General features: G+C 45.1%; 1 protein-coding gene across 10 annotated transcripts in view; it reads right to left on the bottom strand.

Annotated features, from left to right (window-relative positions):
* The window catches only part of RASAL2 (RAS protein activator like 2), a 154,123-nt gene that overhangs the window by 68,403 nt on the left and 66,141 nt on the right, over positions 1-19,579 (bottom strand). For all 10 annotated transcript variants that reach the window (XM_085232359.1, XM_085232360.1, XM_085232361.1 and 7 more), the window contains exons 2-3: positions 16,293-16,420; positions 10,272-10,395 (exon numbers count right to left, since the gene is read on the bottom strand). In XM_085232359.1, coding sequence (XP_085088485.1) covers positions 10,272-10,395; positions 16,293-16,420 — 252 coding nt within the window. The remainder of the gene's footprint in view (positions 1-10,271; positions 10,396-16,292; positions 16,421-19,579) is intronic.

Here is a 19,579-nt window from a genome sequence, read left to right as displayed (position 1 = left end):
AAGTTGGCTGAAAAAGGAAAGCACTCATTACTTGCATCATGCTGATACCCTGGGGTCAGCAAAGTTGGTGATCGCTGCTATAGACTTTCTTGCTATACACCAACAAAAAGTGGGGAAAGTCCATCTGTGAAGAGGAGCTCAGTGACTCAGTTCTTCAGTGATCTCACTGGTCAGACCCTTACCAAAACAACATGTAGCTCTCTTGGCAAAGAAGAGGTTGCTAGTCAAGCAAACCACTGCAGTTGAAATGGAAAGACAAAGAAAACTCGTGAAAACAAAACAAAAACACAACAGAAAAAGAAAGCATCAGTTCTTTGCTGGATAATACACAAGATAAAGCAATCTCAACCATACATCAGGAATTATTAGCTTGTAGCCAGAAGCACTTACTGGACACCGAGTTGAATCTTAATGGGCACTAATCACCACTAGAACTTACAGTCCTCTCCATCTCCAGGGCTTCTTCAGGGAATCGGGGATTTGCCTGCGACACAGAGGTGCCTGCTAGAAGAGCTGATGATGAACTCCAGTAGAGTTCAACAGCCCACTTTTCCTTTGTGGCTTTATTATTTTTTTTCTTTTAAGTGAATTATCCCTCTGTCGTGCTGCTGAAACATTTTTGTCTCTTTTGAAGATAAAATCACAGTTCTAATTCTTTTCTTCTTCTGCTATGGTAGAGCACTCAATTACAAAAGGAGCAGCAGGTTAGTAAAATATCCAGTATACACCTGAATAAGTCTCATTTAATAACTAAGCCACCATACGTATTATGCACTTTTTTTTTTGGTGTAGCTATAATAGCAGTTTGCCCACAGGAGATATGTCACTGCCCCACTGAAGTGTAAATATCACAGGATGGCACAGGAAGCGCTATAAAATTTGCTTTTTTAATTTATTTTTTAAAAGCTTGACTTGCATGCTTCCCAGAGGCACTGTGCAGATTAATTAGCTCATCTTCATAGGCCATTTTCAAGATATAAAGTGCTATGTAAGTAAGTACAATTACTGCCTGATGGAAAACAAATCTCCTGAGGCCCTACATGGAAAAACTCAATATACAAGGGCTGCCTCAAAAGTAATTTTATTGTTGGCTTGCGATGGAGGAGGAGGATGTTGGTGGGATGGTGGTAGAGGCTGAACCTTCCCACCAATATTCCATTCCTTTTTGTTGCTGTGAGACAGATGATGACAGAGGGTCATCTGTATCTGTAGTAGCTTCCATGGAAAGAAATTGGAGGCATTACTTCTGGAGCAACCTATGTATAACTGACAATAGATTTCTTGCCTCACTGTAGCTTTCTTAGCCAAGTTCTGCATTCCCAGCCAGAACTAATTATTTGGAAGAAAATCTCCTAAATGGATCAGAAGCACAGAAGGAGACCTGCCATGGGCCACAACAGCAATCCTTACCTTCATAAAGCAGAGCAAAACAAAAATATAAGGATTCAGTTTTTAGCACACCAGAGAGAAGATGCAGGACAGCTCATTGATTACTATGGTGCATTTCCAGCCAACACTACCTGTCCATTTTGGTTTGTCACGACAATCTCCAAAATACAGCTGTGTACAGAGCACATGCTGAGAAGAGGGGGAGGTACAGGAAAAGAAAAGACAGGTTCAGGCTTCCCAGAAACAACACACGACCATGGGAAATAAAACTCAAGTGGCAGTCCCATGTTCCAAGACTCATTAAGATAAAAAAACATGATGCTTTTAATAGTCTGCCGAGCACACTTACTGAAACCTGTGAGCAACCTGGTCTAGTGAGAGGAGTCCCAAACCTATAGCAGGGGGTTGGAACTAGATCAGCTTGAAGATCCCTTCCAACCCAAACCACTCTATGATCCTATAAGAACAATATGAACGTGAACATATGCACAATTTCACTGCATGAAATCGAACCCATTCACTGATTGGTAGCAAAGCAGGGAGACGGGAGCGTGCACACACGTGTGCAGCGGAGAGAATTTAGTGTATTTAATTTCATACCAACTTGAAGCGAGATGCACTTAATCTGGTATCATAAATATTTGCATTGGCATCTATCAGTTCATGCTAAAGCAATAAACCGGTCAGCAACAAGTACTGGAACTAGGAGTCTGAAACAGATTTAATTACATCAACCTCTTCTTTTTTTTTTAATTTAGCTCAACGTTCAAATTAACTGCAGAGAAGCCTTCAGATAACGAAATTCAGGCTGTAGAAGATAGGTTAATTTTCCATTAAGTGTTAAGTTGGTTGTTACTGAAGGAAAAAAGCAGCATATACACGGTTGGGTGGAGTGTAATTACTTTTTGCCACAAGATCAAACAGCTATAAAAGAAAGCCTACAACATTTAACAATGCATTCGGGAAGTTCATGCACGACTTAAGGTAGATTTCCCTAAAGAATTTCATAAATACCTTTTTCTTTTTTCTTTTTTTTTTTTATAGATGTGAAAGCTAAGGAAAACGATAGCTTCCTTTCTACTGAACTGGGGTTGAATTAGAACATAGGCAACACATCTGCCAAATGGCCCAAGAGCTAACATATATATATATATATATGCTCACATAACAAAACCTTCAAGTCTTCTAAAGCAATTTGTTGAGCAGGCTGGAAGCAGCAAAAGATGCAGAACAACGTTTCCAAGAAAAAACCCTAGCGGAGCACGTGGCCATACGAGAGAGTTCAGACTGTGTGTTCATACCCCTGTTAATTTCTGCTCTAAAAAGGTTTAAGATCTAAAGAGATAACATTTGCTTCATGACGAAACTTGGCTCTCGGCGCAGACAATCTGCGGCCAAGGGAATAAAGTTTCAGCAGCGTTCAGAACAAAACAAAATCCTCTGGTTTTGCTTGGGTTAGACAAGAAGGAAAAGACAGCAGCTTGGCAATTTTCTGTATACAAATAACTGCAATTACCCAGAGGGAATGTCACTGAGACACAGGCATCCCCAGAGTCTGTTTTAATTTCAAGCAGGGCTTTCTCAATTCCTCCCATCCTTCCAAAGCAGGCGAATCGCACTGCGCATAGTCCAAATTTCAGGTTACTTTGGGGCTTTTCCCAAAGTTTTCTAACCAATTTTTGTGGATGCTGAAGGTAGCAGGACACGTGTCATGCAATAGGTGCTTCTCTGTGTAGCTCTCTGATAATTTAACAATATTCAGAGGCAGCTGTATTTTACAGGAGACTTCCACAAACATAGCAGGAAGCTGTGATGAACAACACAAGTACAGAGCAGTGCTTGCTGTGTTGCTCCCAGTCATCTTCCAGCTGCTGGGTGCCTTTCAAAGTAGAATTTTGATACAAAAGACTTGCAGGTAAGAGAAAAAAACAAAAGCAGCAACACAGAGGATACTCATTTAAAAGATACATCTGATCCTTTGGATTCCCAGGTCTATGTAAAGGAGGATGTGAATCTCTCTCATGTATGTTTGTGCACCTATATACAAACGTGCCCATGCAAGCCCAAATCAGGCAAATCCAAAGAGCTGCAAACAAATGAAGTCAACACATCTGTATCCATCTTCCTGCCACAACCACTCCCTTCCCCCAGAGTCCCTACTCTGCATCCCGAGAGTTGACAGAAGATGGGTATTTTGCACATTGCAACACAGTGAAAGAGCAGACAGCGCTGTGGGGAAAATTCTTTCATCAAAACACGTCACAAATCTGTAAGGCTGAGATACTGGGAGCTGTTAACTGCATTTCTCCAACCTCCCTATCTAACAGATATGCTTTACAGGCAAGGCTGAGTGATGGAAGAGAGCCCTCTTTCCAGCATAGCTTTGTTAGAAGTTGCAGGAAAGGTATTATTTCAAAATCCTGCATATTTCTTAAATCTTTCCTGAACACGAAAGGTTTGGTGCATTGCAGATTTTTTTTCATTGACCAGGTCACAAACAATCTCTCTTCTTCCAAAGCAGACCGTCTCCCCCCTTCCCTCCCAAGCAGTCACCCTTTTCAGGCATTCATCCCACACCTCTGCGCACCAGGACTGTAATTACATGGTGCGCACGGAATAAGTCTTATTTATCCTTTCATCACAAAGTACTCATTCCAACTGGAATATGCAGAAAGCAAGGCTCAGCTTTGATTTAGCTGCAAACAACCTTACGTCTTAGAAGCGGCAGTTACTGAAATAACCCCAGAAATCTTTTCAGCTAACGCCTGTTCTCTCCTGCCAAGTTTTTACCTGAAGGAAGAGCATGGGCTGTTTGCTTTCTCGGTGCAATCATCCCACGTAGGAGGGCTCAGCAGCAGCTTGCAGAACTACCATGAGAGGCACGTGGCAGGCAGCAAGGAAGCTAGATGTGACTGAACCCATCTGCTGTTGCTCACTCCATCTCCAGGTCTCTGGACATAATCACCTTTTACAACGGCACCGAGGCAGCATTTCTGCACAGCTTACCGGTCACCTGATAGCTATGCAGCATGGATCCAGAGCCAAAACAGATTGGTGCTTCGTTTTTATCGCTTCTGCCCTTGTTTGCCTGATCAGAGGATTTTCTGAACTCAGCAGAATTGATACTGAAAAAATGAGCTTGAGTAAGTGCAGTGAGGGTGATCACTGAGATAAAATCCATCAACTGCTCAACCTAAATCCAAAGATCAAGAAGTTAAATGCTATTTTTGAACCTCAAAATTTCATCTTTGCTAAATTTCAAAACTGTACGTGTAGTGCATCACAGTGCAGCAAGGAGGCGACTGCTATATTTACCATATGCATGTAAATATCTCTATGTTTTTATATCTACATAAAGCCTTTCTATACATGCAAAGCATTTATACGATCAAGGAAGTCTGTGTCTAAAGGGATGCCGTAGGAAAGAAGGGGACAGACTCTTCAGCAGGGTCTGTTCTGACAGGACAAGGGGAAATTGCTTCAAACTAAAGGAGAGGAGATGTAGATTAGATATAAGGAAAAAGGTTTTTATGAACAGGGCAGTGAGGCATTGGCACAGGTTGAACAGACAGGTGTGGGTGCCTTGTCCCTGCAGAGAGTCAAAATCAGGTTAGATGAGGCTCTGAGCACTGATGGAGCTGTTCAGCGCAGGGAGTTGGACCAGATGGCCTTTCATGGTCCCTTTCAGATCAAACAACTCTATGATATGGTTCTAAGTCAGGGTGCCCAATTTCCTAGCTATTTGCATTTTACTGCTGATCTCCCAAGTGGGGCACATTGCAACACATCAAAAGCACTCTAGTCTTGCTCCCTATATATTTTTGACATGCTGGACTGCCTCCAGGTTCTTAACACTCTTCTTAAGCTGGCAGGCCTGAAACTGGCCTCAGTATTCCCAGTATGTCAGTAGTGCTGAGGTCAGGAAATCAGCACAACTGATCTTCTATTGTCATGTTCCTGGTTGCAAAGACAATCTCTACAGCGATGCTCAGAGAATAGCAACTCTGGAGGGCACAGATACACTCAAGCAGGAAGAGCAGATGCTGACAGTAGGCTGGAAAGGATGAGGGTAGGAGCTGCAGAGCAGTGACAGGAATCAGCTATTAAACAACACAGATAGAGCTGAGGCACTGAAAGCCTTCTGGTTCTCTGACAAATGAAGGTGCATCCACAGCCCAAAAGTTTGGAAGATGAGCCAGGGCACGATGCAAGGGGAGCAGACACTGGGTATACAGTGCTGCCTGTATAGAATCTCCTACAAGGCACACACAGCTTGCCTACCCAGACCATCCTCAGCCTTGGTGACAACTCTACCTCCCTCCAGCCAAGAAATTCCAGAAAAAACACACTTTGAACTGGTGTTTCCAGACACTCGTCAGCAACAAAACTAGCTGAAGGAGTCCCTGCCTCCTCTCCTCTCACATTTGGCTGCACGTTGCTCTTGCAGAACCATTCCCCAAGTCATGCTGGCACGGTCATCTACAAGGCAGGGCAGTGACTTGGATTAAAAAAATAGCTGCAGAAATAAATGACTGCACAGTGCAGGAAGACGAACTTACTCACTGGCACGGGGTAGGGAGATGGAAAAAGTTTAAATCAGTGTTGCTGCCAAGTGAAGTGTCGGTCAGACCACTGCTCCTCTATGCCAGAGCTCCTCGTCTATACTCCAAGTTAATTTTGTTTACAGCAATTAGATGAGTGAAGGCAAGAACCAGCACACTAGCATTTAACACGTATGGAGGGTACAAGCTGTATTTTCCCATGTTTTTAGACCCAGTGACTGGAGAGAAAACAAAAATTCTCAGCACTGGTGACTCATGGGGAGGACAGAAGAAGGATGTGCACAGAGCATCGTTGTCTTTGACCTGTTTTCATTCAGCACTCACAGTCTTTTATCAAAAACCTTCACGTGAGATGTAACTGAGAAAGCACAGGGTTAACTTGCTTCAACAAGTGAAAGTCTTCATTTTCTTCTCAGATGACTCTGTCTCCAAATATGAACAGAAAATCCATTTGCATCAACATTAGCTCTCTACATCATTAGCCCTCTGCAATCCATTTGCATCAACATCGGCATCAGAGAATCTCAAAAAACTCTCCCCCATGACACTCCCCCCTAATAATTTTAAAATAATTAAAAACATCCATTTCCTCACTTGCAATCCCCTCCTGCTATTTCCACACACACAGGCAAAAAATCCCTTCCTCGTGCCACAAAGATGGGCCCAGATGCCAGAATCAAACTTTCACTACGTATTCTCTTTAACAGCTCTCATTTAGTATGAGCAGGTGGTGAGAAGGAAGCAGAGCAAGAAGGAAGCACACTATTTTGGGTAAGGAAGCGATAACTGTGCTACTACTCTATTAAATAGCATGAATGGTGGAAATCTGAATCATGCTTTTACTGTATGAATGGTTAATTTCAATCCACTATTATAAACAGTGATCCTCTCCCTCTGCATCTCAAGACTGCAATCTCCCTGACAAAAAACCATACACCTGTTGAAAAAAAGCAGGATCTGAATCAGACGTGGTGGCAAGCACAACGGATGCATTCACTTGAATTTTGAGTTAACCCTTCCTCCAACACTCAGGTTCTGGTCTCTAGGGCCCATAACACACTTCATATAAAAAAATGAGCCCACTGAAAGCAATGCTCGAAAGAAAAAGGAAAGAGGCTGTCAGGCTGGAGTCTGGGATAAATTACAGCTCCATTTTTAGCTTCCCTGAATGGAAGCACTTCTGACAATAAGAGCTGCCAAGACAAAAACCCTAGCAAGAAAATGAGATAGTTAAGAGTGTGCCTATTCACCCTCAGATAGGTATTACTGCAATGACAGAGATTACTTACCAAGAAAATTTCATGGCATACATTTAAGAGGGCTGGATTACACAGCTGTGTGTACAACGTCCCTTCCAGACAAGAGTTAAGAGTTTCAACACTGGAAACAATCTCTCTGCTTCCTGCGAGCAGAGGGCAAGCTCTTATGCTAGCAGGCAGTGAGCATCCTCCAGAGCTGCAGTTTTTCAAATGATCTTGCAAGTTTTTGCTGTTGAAACAAGTCACCTTCTATCTTGTGTGTAATCTGTGTGCCCGTCCCTCTGGCTCTCGTGCAGGAGTGACTACAGTGGTGGCCTGCACAGAAGGGATGGCTCAGCTGCTCCTCCAGCAGCTGCTGAACCATCACAAATTACAGCTTACTGCATTGAAGTATGTAGAAATTGGTGCCTATCTTAGTATGCAGGACTGCAAACCGTGATGGGTCAGCAGCTGCCACACAAACAGCTGAGCCAACCCTGCAGCAAGGGTAGCAATGAAAGAGATGGCAAGAATGACTCCAGCAGCCCTTGGGTAAGGCACACTTGACTTAGTGTTGACCTCTGGTGAGTTACACATCTCTTGCTTCAACCTCTCTGCTGTAACGTGGGTAGTTCCTCTCCCACACACTTCCTAAGAATGGTGCTGCAAGGATGCGTGCACATGGCTATAAAAGAATGTTGCACATATTTGCTGTTAATTAAGCACTGCCACTCACTGTTCCAACTGCTCCATTAAAAAAAAAAAAGAAAAAAAATCGATTGATCTGATAATGATGCTCTTCATGTTTTATAAAGGTGCTACAGATGATGTATTTTATATTCTTTACCTGATTATTATTATTTTTTTTAATGGCAAGAGAGGCACAGGAACCTTACGGGGAGAAACAAAACAAATGTCATTGCTATGTGTTAACCTCTGCATTAGTGCCAGCCCCTAGAAACTCATCTACAGGTAACAGTTCCTGATATCACTATAAGATGCACAGCTTGCTCTTGCCATGTCATGCACATGCCTTCCTAGGACACGCGAGATATTCTTATCAGCTCTGCTTAGCATTTTCTCTACTAGGTATTTTATCAGCCTCTGCTTCCAGGTTTTGGTGTTCATATCAAAGCTAATTTAGCCCTGTAGTCATCTGTACTGGCGATACATCCTGGCTGCCACTATCCCCTTCTTACTCTATAAAGATGTCCAGTGGTTTCCCACACTGGTCTGCCCTCTGCCTCCACACCTTGACACAAAGCTACTCCCACTGCTCTCCCTACTAACCCACATTCTTTATTAGCAAGGCGTAATCATGGAATGAGGCACTTGTAACCAGGATGTGAAGACAAGGGAACCTCACTTAGGGTGCTGCTATCAGATTATGCATAGCCATCCCTCCCACTTACTCCCATCCCTTCTCACAGATAGGACATCGCTGCATTTTTCTCCAGCTCATGCCTTTCTTCCTCCCCACCCACTGCACGTCCTCTTCCTTTAGTTACACGCTTTGTTGATGTTTCCATTTGCTAATGTTCTCATATGGAGAAGATGATGTGGATATGGGTCTCCCTTGTGCTTTTAATAGATTCCTGCCAGGCATTCACTGAATAGCAGACTACAAGATGCAGCACGCATCTAAAGCAGTCACAAAATACTCTGTAATGCACGCGCCCAAACAGCACAGCCACCTATTCCCTACAGCATCTGAAGAAAAATGAAGGTTGAGAGGTTACATGTTAAAATGTCACACTTGAATTTCAACCTATTCAGATGCTCAGTGAAGCCTGTAAATTCTCCATATTGTTTGCACATGGTATAGAAAAAGTAAGCACTGGAATCCCCTGGATTTTAGAGTTCTGTCTAACTTGCAAAGCTGTAAACAAAGTTTGTTGCCTATCACAGCTGTGCTAGATGTGATTCCCTGCCATCCCACCACCACACACCTGGAGCAGGTACTTTGCCTGGAGCACAATGTAAATGTGCTTAATACTGCTTTTACTTCCAAACAAGAATGAATATTTGTTCATAAGACAAAACAAGATGATCATTTTGCACTGCATTTGAAATGCCACAAACAAATCCAATGGGAGTTATATTTACCTCTCTCATTCCCAAGTATTTTGCAATTTCCCTCCCTAAATCACTGACCTGCCTCTTTCTTCTCAGACTCCTAATCCATGAGTCAAACAAAACAAACAAAACAAAAAAACATCCCTATCTTCCTCCCCCAGATAAGGAAGGGTTAGGTAGTGCTACAAGCAAGTTTGAACAAACAAGTGCTACACTTGCAATCTGTTAATTAACTATTCAGAAGAGTGAGATTCTCTATGTTTAGCTTCACAGTAGTTTCTCTTTTAATGACTTGAGTGTCATTAGAAAATGATACTTAGAAAATAAAATTCTTTGGCATAAAACACACGAGCCTATGAAATGAAAAATACCTTACTTGCTCTTCACCTCTGATAACAATGTAATCAGAGCTGGTTTACTGTTTAGAGGTGTACAGTAGTTTTTGTTAGAGCTCCCTCTCTCTCAGGATTGATATTTCAGAGATGAACTAAAGAAGGATTGCTCCCAGCTTCTATCAGTAACTCACAGCTTATGCCTGGGCAATTTTTTGCACAAATGGGGAATGAAAAGAAGAATACCTTTGTGTGTGGCTACTGCCTCCCCTAATCAGTGCCTTGGAAAGAGCTGCAGCGACGCTTAATGCAGCCAGATATGGTCTGGAATAAGGAAGGGAGAAAAACCCTGGACTGGACTTGGGAAGCTTACGTCACAGCAAAAACACCTTCAAGCTACCAGCAGAAGTCGTATTCCTATCGCACTGCCCCAGCACTATCAGTACCCTCACACACGCAGTTACAAGCCTCCACGTGTCCCACAGCAGCCCAGCTTCTCCAGCACCCCGCACAGCCTCAGTGACATTAACCCTGCTGTGCAAACCCCTTTGCAGGCAGGCAGGCACAGACAGCATCTGGCTGCAAGGTGCCGACCTCCGCGGGCTGCTGCACAGAGATGCTGCCTGGGAAGCACGTGGCTAGAAATTAAAACCCATCTGCTGCGGTTCACTTACCCAGCTTGGAGGCCCCATCTGGTGGGTACTCTGGGAACTGGCCCTCGGAGGGCACGCTCACTGTGCGGCGCAGGCAGCGGCCTTTGGTGGCATCCTGAGGCTCCTGCAACCCCTCGGTGGGCACCTGAAGGAAAAAATGCAGACAGCTGTTAGCCTGCAACCCCGCTGAGAGCATCACTTTTCAACCAGAGTATTAGCAAACAAAAAAAGAGCATCTTCTGGAACGGCATCTGGAATGGCAGAACGGTTTGGGTTGGAAGGGACCTTGAAGCTCACCGAGCTCCAGCTCCCTGCTGCAGGCAGGGCTGCCACCCACATCAGATTTGTACTGAAGGCTGTAAAAGATGCATGAGACGCTGCACTATTTTAGAAGCTACGCTGCCTCTCGCAAACTGGTTCTGGCATTTCCTGACTTTCATGCACTTAGCATTAAAAATGACCTTAAGAGAATGCTGTTTGTCACTACAGCCAGTCTATTTGTCTCCTTCAAACAGTGCTCATTTTTAAAGACACGTTTCCCAAATCCCCAGCGGTTAACTCTGCTACGGCCATTCTCTTTGTTGGCACATATTTACAGCAGCTCCTTTGCTAAACGATCTGAGGTCAGAGTAATTTTGGTAAGTTTATGCTACGCTCATTCAATGAAGGTCACAGGTTAGATTTTCAGGTTACATCTGGAGACACCACTTGGTGCTTCTCCGTTTGGCACGCTCTCTGTTCTTCAGAGGACGTTTTTGGAGGGATGCAGCATGCCCTAGAAGCACTGAGGTGCTGCACCTTGCTCAGGGAACCCATGCTATGCCCACACCTATGCAGCTCCTGTGGGGTAGATTTCTCCACCATCTGACTTCTAGCTGAGGAATTCATGCAGTCCCTTTTCTTTTAAGTGCCCTCCTTCAGTACCTTTGTTCTCTTTCTGGCACAGGATGACTGAAACATTCTTTTAATCCAGTGAGGTGAAGGGCTGGCTTGAAGCACCCTGCTAGCAATGTGTAAGAAGAGTGACAGTGGCCGGTAGAATAGCCTGGGGCAGGGACAGCTTACTGCCAGGGTCAAGGAGGAGGTTGGTGGCTCAGTCCACGGGGTCTTTTGCGTCCTTGGGAAAAGCAAACAGGCCACAGCACACTGCAGCCAGTGCCAAAAGCAAACCGACCGCTGCATACCAGAGATAGGATTTATCTTCAGAGAGAACCTGAGCCATTAGCAGGAAGAGTGTCTGAGGGTTGAGGTCCTGCCCCTAAGCCACAGCACCTTCTTGTACTCACCATCTGGAACAGGAAAAGGTGGCTGGGTTGCACACCAAAGGAGGGCTATTGGTGCAGTAACACTCATATGATGCAGAACACTCCTCACCAGAGAAAGACTGCTTTTGTTACAGTGCCTTTAGAAACACTTGATACTATTATTTCACTAGGGAATTCTGCAAGCTGCATCAGGAGCAATTCTGCACCAGGACCGAGGGGAACCACTATGCATTACAAAGTCAGGGCTCGATCAGCACATCAGGCTGCCAGCAGGTTTTTGTGCAGCTTTGTTGCCCTGCTCTTTGACCTGCTGAGCCTTCAGCAATCCTGAATGGCCCAGCCCTGCTCTGGCTTGCTGACAATCCTGACAACCCTGACCATGTTTCACAGGTCATTTCCAAAATGTAACAAGGGCAGGTTCACAGCTCAGGCTTTCATCTCTCAAACAGCATCACATCTCACCTGCTGCTGAACATGCTTCTTAAGTATAAACCTTGTTCCTGGGATTTCTAGTCTGATGATGGAGAGATTTCAGATGAAACAGAGGAACAGCATCACAAGCGTTTAACACCACTTATAGTAAGCTGGGAGCTTTAAAAAAGAACAGAAGTAGGCAGAAAAGAGCTTCTCCACTGCAGACAGATTTTTTTTCAGATTGGAAAGACCAAAAAACTTGAAAATTCGTGGCCTCTTCTGAATTAATAATCGGGAATTTTGGAATCACGTCAACAGTTACATAATGATAAAGCTCTTCACTTTAGTTCTTGCCTTCCTTGAGAAATTTAGAAGCTGGTTAAAATCCTGACTTAAGAATCCACTTTAAAAATGTTGATAAGCATTTCTTGGGGACCTTGGGAGACAAGTAATTAAACACACTTGGTAATTGAAACAAATCTTATGCCTGAGTTGAGCTTCAACAAACTCATGTTTATGGGCATATCAGATTTGCGGTACCAAAAAGGTGAGGCCTGGGGTGTGGGGGAGAAAAGGGAACAGCCTATCACAGCGATAAGAGATTTGCATTTGCAGCTGAACGCAAAACTGAAGGATCCTGCAGGACAGCAGCCAAGTTACAGATAGTGACTAACCCAAAAGCAGCCCAAACCCAGATGTACTCACTCGTCACATCCCTCATGAAAGTGCTGTGCAATGGGCTATCTATCAGAAACTGCTGATCAGAGACACTGACTCATTCCCTTTTCCTGTTTCAATGCCTCTGTTTTTGCAGGCACCCTATATGGTACCTTCTTTAGAAGCGGGTGCTCACAGCTCTTGCCTAAGGAACAGGTTTCATCAATGCTGAAAACATCCACACTCCTGACAGTGGGAAATTGTCCTCCTCATATAAAAAAGAAACACTGATTTGTAAGTGAGAATCAGCCTAGACCTGTTCTCCTAGTCTTGGAAGATGCTGCTAGGTGTTGCCACACCACAAGATGTTCTAATAATTGCACATCTGTCACTCAAGCCTCCTTATTTGCTAAGTCGTCCCTCACGCCCCTACAGGTGCTCATTTTCTTTCTACTTACTTTTTGGGTCTCAGTCCCTTCCCTTCATTAATAATCTTCATTCTGCAATCTCACCTATTTCATTTTATGAAGTTGATGAGCTGACAAGTAATTAATATTTACCTAAGCTGCACACGGTGATACTCTCAGCCTATTTTTGTCTAAGCAATTACAGATATTTTTGGACCAAGTTGAAGCAAATTTCTCTGATTCCCAACCTACTGTTGTGCTTGCACAGTGCCAGTCTGTCTGCACACACTGTCCAAACAGCCTTGTCAATAAATCTATGTGGGAGTGTGCAGAGAGGGTGCTACAAGAAAAAAGGTTTCTTACTCCCTGTTTACTTTTATTCTGTTTCTCAGCCTTAAAATAAAAGGCTGCACAATGCATGACGCTGCATTTTAACTGAAAGAAAGCCATTTTAGCAGTTATCCGAAGCAATTAAGACATCCTTTCTTTACCTCTTCACATATTGTACATGTTTTCCTACCTTTCGGCTTTCCATACGTGCTTGTATAATGATTCTACAAAGTACCATAAACATCAAACATTTCTGTTCCCTTTCAATTCCACATAAGCTGAGCTTCTTAGATCCTGTTCTGTGAAAAAACAAAGCAGATGCACAGAAAATCCAAGGAGATGTCTCAGATGCCCCACACCATGTTCACATCACGTCAGCTTTGAGATGACAAGTGCTCTGTGCAGGTGGGAGGGCACTGCTGTTAGCATCTCTTCCTTCTTCCCTCCCACCCATCCCCTTCCTGATGTGTATCATTCTGTTCCTCACATTGTTTCTAAGATCCTCATCAACAGTCCAAAGAAAATCTGACCGACCTGCTCTATCAGCAGTTTCCACGTTCAGAGCAGGAACCTCTCCATCTTCCTGTTGCCTCACTTCAGGTTAACAAAAAACATTCTCCAGGATCACCCTTCCAACAGTTTCACTCTAAATATCATTTTACTCTGAGAATTTGTTTTCTGCATTTTGTGTCTCCCCTCACCCCCTCTTTCCTCACGCTTTTAACCCCTTCCCTTGTTTATAGGAAGGTGGTATCTGGGATCTCATCCAGGGGCTCCTTCCCATTCTCCTACACACTTGATCATTCAGTTCTTCCCAAGCTCACAGCCCTCTGTCCTCTCCTGCCTCGAGACCCCATGCCACGGGGCCTTTTCCCTCCCAGTGACTCACCAAGCATAAGGCACCACGCTGCTGCCCTTCTCCAGGAAAGCTGTAAGGGATGCCTCTGCTTGGGAGGCATTAAAGCTACAAATCCAGAGCATCAGCTCTGTGCCTCAACCAGCATTTCTACCAATGTAGTTGTTATATTTCTTTAAGGGCTTACATGTATACTGCTGCATGTACAGATTTCTAAATTAAAACAACCTTTTATTTCCCCACAAGCACTTGTGCCTGCTAGGAGTTCCCTTTTCCCCTTCACTTAGAGCAATCCCAATTTACTTTGGAATCAGGATGGCCAATCTGTCTCTAACTTCTGAAACAAATCAGATTATCAGCATGTAGAGTCACACCTGCACCAAAGGCATGTCTGCCTGCCTCATCTGCACACAGCATTCTCCAAAACAAGTTATTTCTCATTGTGATATTGCTGGCAGGCTCCTTTGAGAGCACGTTACAAAGGTTTCCTTTACTATACTTAAAACCCACGCTGCATATGACCCAACATGGAATTTCTCCAGCTTCTGGGAGAAAACAGGCAAAAAACAAAGTGCATTTAAATACCACATGTAATGACTTCACATCAGTGATGCTTCAGAGTTCCCATATTTACTCCTCAGGATCTAAAAGCAAGAGGCTCATCTGACTCCCGGCAAAATGTTTTAACTGTAAGTGGTAAGGAAAATTAACAACCCTTACGAGCATGGTTACCACCTTCAGATAATTATTGCTGATATGAGCCAGTGTTTTTTTTTTTCAATTATGCTCCTTAATGCATCTCTTAATAAGATGCATCCTTTTAGCCCAGCTGTGCTGGTATAGCACAGCTTTAGGAATACTTCTCATGTCCTGAGGTTTCTTCAGGAGATACCTTAATTCCTTAGGTGACATTCCTGTCAGACTAGAAAAAGAATTATGTAGTAAACAAACATTATGATATGGGTCTTCAATTTTCCCTGCATTTGATTACCTCTCCTACAAATTAGCACTGATGCTGTTCCATTCTAATAACTCAAGCTGTCCTCTAAACCTTTTCCTCCCACTCTCCCCATGCAGGGAAATGCTTCAGCCCTTGTAAGCACACCTAATCAAAGCTCAAGATGGATAATGCTTAGTGCTACACCAGGAACAGGTCTCACGCTCTCAGCTTTCAAAGAATTCAGGCCATTTCCAAATGCAGGAAACCATGGTATCAGATTCAAATTCATAGATGTTTATATACAATAAAGTCTATTTCAATAATCTGAAATCGTTCCTACTTTATAGCTCCTCCTGAAATATTTAAACAGCAAATCTATAGCAGAGTAATTAAGCAAACAAACCCGGGAACATTATCAACTTCTCAAGCTCCTGTATTTGCGAGGGCCTTAGACATTAAACACAACAAGAAAAACCATACTGTGGTGTATGCTTGAGAAAGGACTTATCACCATTCGTTTGCTCACAATGCTTCAGACAACTAAAATATGCCTATTCTTTAACCATATTGACATGACCTTCATACCAAGGCACAATGCCAAGTATTACATGCTATATACACATACACACAGTAATTTTATAATTAAAGCAAAGGTTGTAATAGCTTTGAGTATTCCACGCCAAGGGCTACTCAATCCTGTTTGCTAGATCTAGCAAGAGAGAAGGCAAACCCTTGTCTCAAACAATCTACCTTCTGGCAGCAGCAAAATGACTGCAGAGCATGAAGGTTGCACACTTCCTCTGCTCTGCACTCCAACACAGGCACCAGCAGAACACTTTCACAAGCTCATGTCTGCACTGATGTGAAGTTTAGGTAGCCATGGTGGCTTTAGCTACCATTAAAAGCAGAGCTAGCACAGAGAAATGCAGTGGCAGGCTGAAATGCTGAGCCTAAAACTCAAGCAGGGAGCAGCGAGTGGATGCACACGTTTTGTTCTGTGCAACACCTGAGCCAGCTGCTTTGTAACTCTGCACGCCATGCCAGCTATACGCACAGAAGTGGTTAGCTCTCCCATTCACACACTTGTGAGCAACTAAAGAAAAAAAAAAGAAAGAGAGGTGAAGAAAGCTGCCTTCCCGTGTTACCACGGAAGGCCGACGTGTGTTCTCTCACCTCCTTCTCCCTGTTGAGCAGCACCAGCTGGCTGTCAGTCAGGATGCAGTACTTCCTCTCCCATGTCGTCGTCTCGGTATAGGGGGACTGGCCGCAGGACAGCCTGTGCGTAGGTGGTCCTTTTACATCTGTGAACACAGAATGGGGATCCTAGCGTCATTAGCCCGTCTCATTAGCTGCCCTCCTTCAGCTCTGTAACTCTGCAGCAGAGCAGTGAGCTGTACTTAGCATCAGCACGTTAAAAGACAAACTGCTAATCTTGGGAGGCACCGTGGGGAAGGCAGTGCGAGGCACACCATGAATACTTATATGTATCTACGGCACAGCTTATGAAAATAGCAATACCTGAGAAGAATACGAATGCTGTCGCCGAAGACTGAAATACAACCAAAAGCAGAGAGTGACAGTCTGCACGCAAACTCTGCTTCCTTTGGAGAAACGTAGACCCTGGATGTCCTCTGCATCTTAGTAAACCTATGTGAGACTGAGGGCAGAGAGACATGGGGAGATTGAGAGCAAGGCAGGAGGCACGAAGAAAGGAGGGAAGCCTCAGGGGGATGGCTCTGAATTGGGAAAGGCTTCCTAGCATCTTTTCAACAGGGAAGCTGTCAGATTAAATCGCGACAGACAGCAGTCTCCCAGCATTTCCATCCAGGCACAACCACTGTGCTGACAAAAAACTAAAAAGTCAATTTGCCTCAAGACTCTGCCTCTCACTATGAGAATTTTCCTCGAGGACCAGGAAGGAGAATGCAGACAGAAGCGTGGCAGCTGCGCAGGTGGCTCTGCCGAGCAGGTGAGCCCTGAGCCAGAGCTGCTAAGCAGCTGGGCACACCGACTGCAACCTGGGCAGCTCTGTGACCCAGCTCTGCAGCTTGCTGAGCTTCTGCCAGGGGGATAACACTGCAGAAAGCAGCACTGCCCCATCACACTCGCTCTGCGGGAAGCCAGCAGCCCCCCACATGTTTTAGGAACCCGTAAGGCAAAACGAGTGTTGAAATAAATCCTGCTCAAAGAGTTTCACAGCGTTCGCACGCGGCTGAGGACAACGCTTGCCTTACCTACTGCGTGCATTCACCACTAGAGGCCACTGAATCCTCACGCACCCGCCGCCTGCAAGCGGCAGGGCAGCAAGGGAACCACGTTCCAAATCCCACCTCGTTACCACCAGAGCTGCGACATCTCCGTGCTCTCCACCTCCTCACAGCAGCTTTGTCTCAGGGCCCACTTGGAAAGCTGGAGAATTAAGCTGCAAAGCAGCTCTCGGTACGCGGTTCCCTGCTCACCTTGCGTTAGGATTTTGCATTAGGATTTTGTGGCTGCTCAGAGGATTACCTGAAGCGTGCAATCCAATACCTTTAAGCAGGAAAAGGCACAGAAGGGTGACTGAATAACTGAACTGAAATCCCTCTTTGTTTCCTTGCTGTCAGGTAGGACTATTCAGAGAAGGAGGGATGCTCAGAAGCAGGCCCTGCACCACACCAACCAATGCCTGCTTTCCAGCAGCCACAAGCAGCACTGCACAGGTCCAGCGTACCCAAATGTCTGTAAAAAAAGCAGGGCTTGGGGAAGCCACCATGGTCCCTGTGCAGCCTCCCCAGGCTGAAGGAGCCCAAGTGAGGAGCAGCAGGCCGACAGAATGAGGAAAACCTCAGCCAGGAGCATGCAACAAATGCAAAGCCCAGACCTTGGGATGCAGTCCTTTGGGTAGAGAAGCACAAGATTAGGGGAATAGGGATGGAGAAGCGTGGTAAGGGAGCGATGTGCTTCGGGGCTGCCTTTCTCATGACACTGCAAAACCCTTCGGAACCACCAGCTCCAGCACACAGCCTACTACACTCATAGCTTGCCCAGCCCCAGAAGACTTGCATTATAACTTCTACTAAGTAGAGGCTTTGGCACCAAACCATCCAATCGATCTACGGGCTGCACAGAAGGATTAAAGAACAGAATGGCTTCTTCCAACTGCAGTAACAGCTCCCGGACTTCAATGAGTCATTGGGTGCAGCAGGCCAGCCTCGGCTCCCTGCCCAGCAGGCTGGCCGTGCTGGAGGAGCGTTCTGCAGACTGCTGGCAGCACAGCGTGCCACCTCGGTGTCTGGAGCTGTCAGTCACTGCTGGAGCACGCTGCAGCTTTAATATCTCGTGTTAGCGACCTTCCGAACGCATGCCAGGACACAGCCTGGCAGCCCTGCAGGCTGACCGAGGCTGCCTTCCCCAACAGAGCGGTGACTGGTGGTAAAAGACTTTCCAAAGCATTGGATACTTCTGGTCCTCTCCCCTTTCAGATGCTAGCAGCCCATCTTGCAAACCACAGGGAGGTGAATGCATAAAAGGCAGCTGCCTGCAACAACCACAAGCTTCAATGCACTCGTACCTAGCAGCCTCCCTGCCCTATTCAGTCCTTCCCTGCCTGAGCAGCCAACCTCTGCCAACAGCTATAACTTCAAACCTTACTCTGAAATACTTTACAAGTTCAAACTGAAGACTCCTAGGGACTTTGCACAGTATCACGTATACGCTTGGTTGCTTCACAAAGCCCATTTTGTTTTCCAGAGTTCTTCATCTTTGGTTTTCACTTCATATTCTTGGCCCCAATGTGAATGCAATAAAACCCACCAACCTCTGCCACTAATGCCCCATAAAACTGATTTAGCAGCTCTGATCAGATCACTAAGGGGAGGTAACAGCAAGATGTCCACGTGTATCTGGGATTGCTTTAGGGAAAGGTTGAAAATCGTGGAATTGTTTGAGTTGGAAGGGGCTCTTAAAGGCCATCTGGCCCCAGTCCCTGCACTGAGCAGGGGCATCCACAGCTCCATCAGTGCTCAGAGGCCATCCAGCCTGACGTGGCTGTCTGCAGGGATGGGGCACCACCACCTCTCTGGGCAGCCTGTGCCACTGCCTCACCATCCTTCTTATACCTTTATCAAGGCTGCCATTTCTCACCTTGGGGTCATTCTCTTTCATCTCATACAACATTATTGGTTCATACAAGCTTGGGTGTTAGAGAGCAGCTCACTGATGAATGTACTAAAAGAGATGCGGAAGGAGCAACTGAGAGCTCTGAGTCTGCAGGTGTTTGGGTGGGATGAGCTCACACAGCCACACACCTGGGCATGCAAGCACTGCTGAGAGATACACTGCTCTGGCCTGATGCAAACCTTCTCCTTCTGCATCACTACAATGAGGCATTCAAGAAGGCAGAATCAGTTAGACTACACACAGGATGAAAGGTCGTGCCTTATGCGCCTTCAAATGCTAATATCAATTAAGGAACAGTTTGG

Source organism: Meleagris gallopavo, chromosome 10 (genome assembly GCF_905368555.1).
Source record: "Meleagris gallopavo chromosome 10, MGAL_WU_HG_1.1, whole genome shotgun sequence".
Classification (NCBI taxonomy): domain Eukaryota; kingdom Metazoa; phylum Chordata; class Aves; order Galliformes; family Phasianidae; genus Meleagris; species Meleagris gallopavo.
Note: the sequence above shows the minus strand (reverse complement) of the source record. Positions and strands in the feature narration are given on the sequence as shown.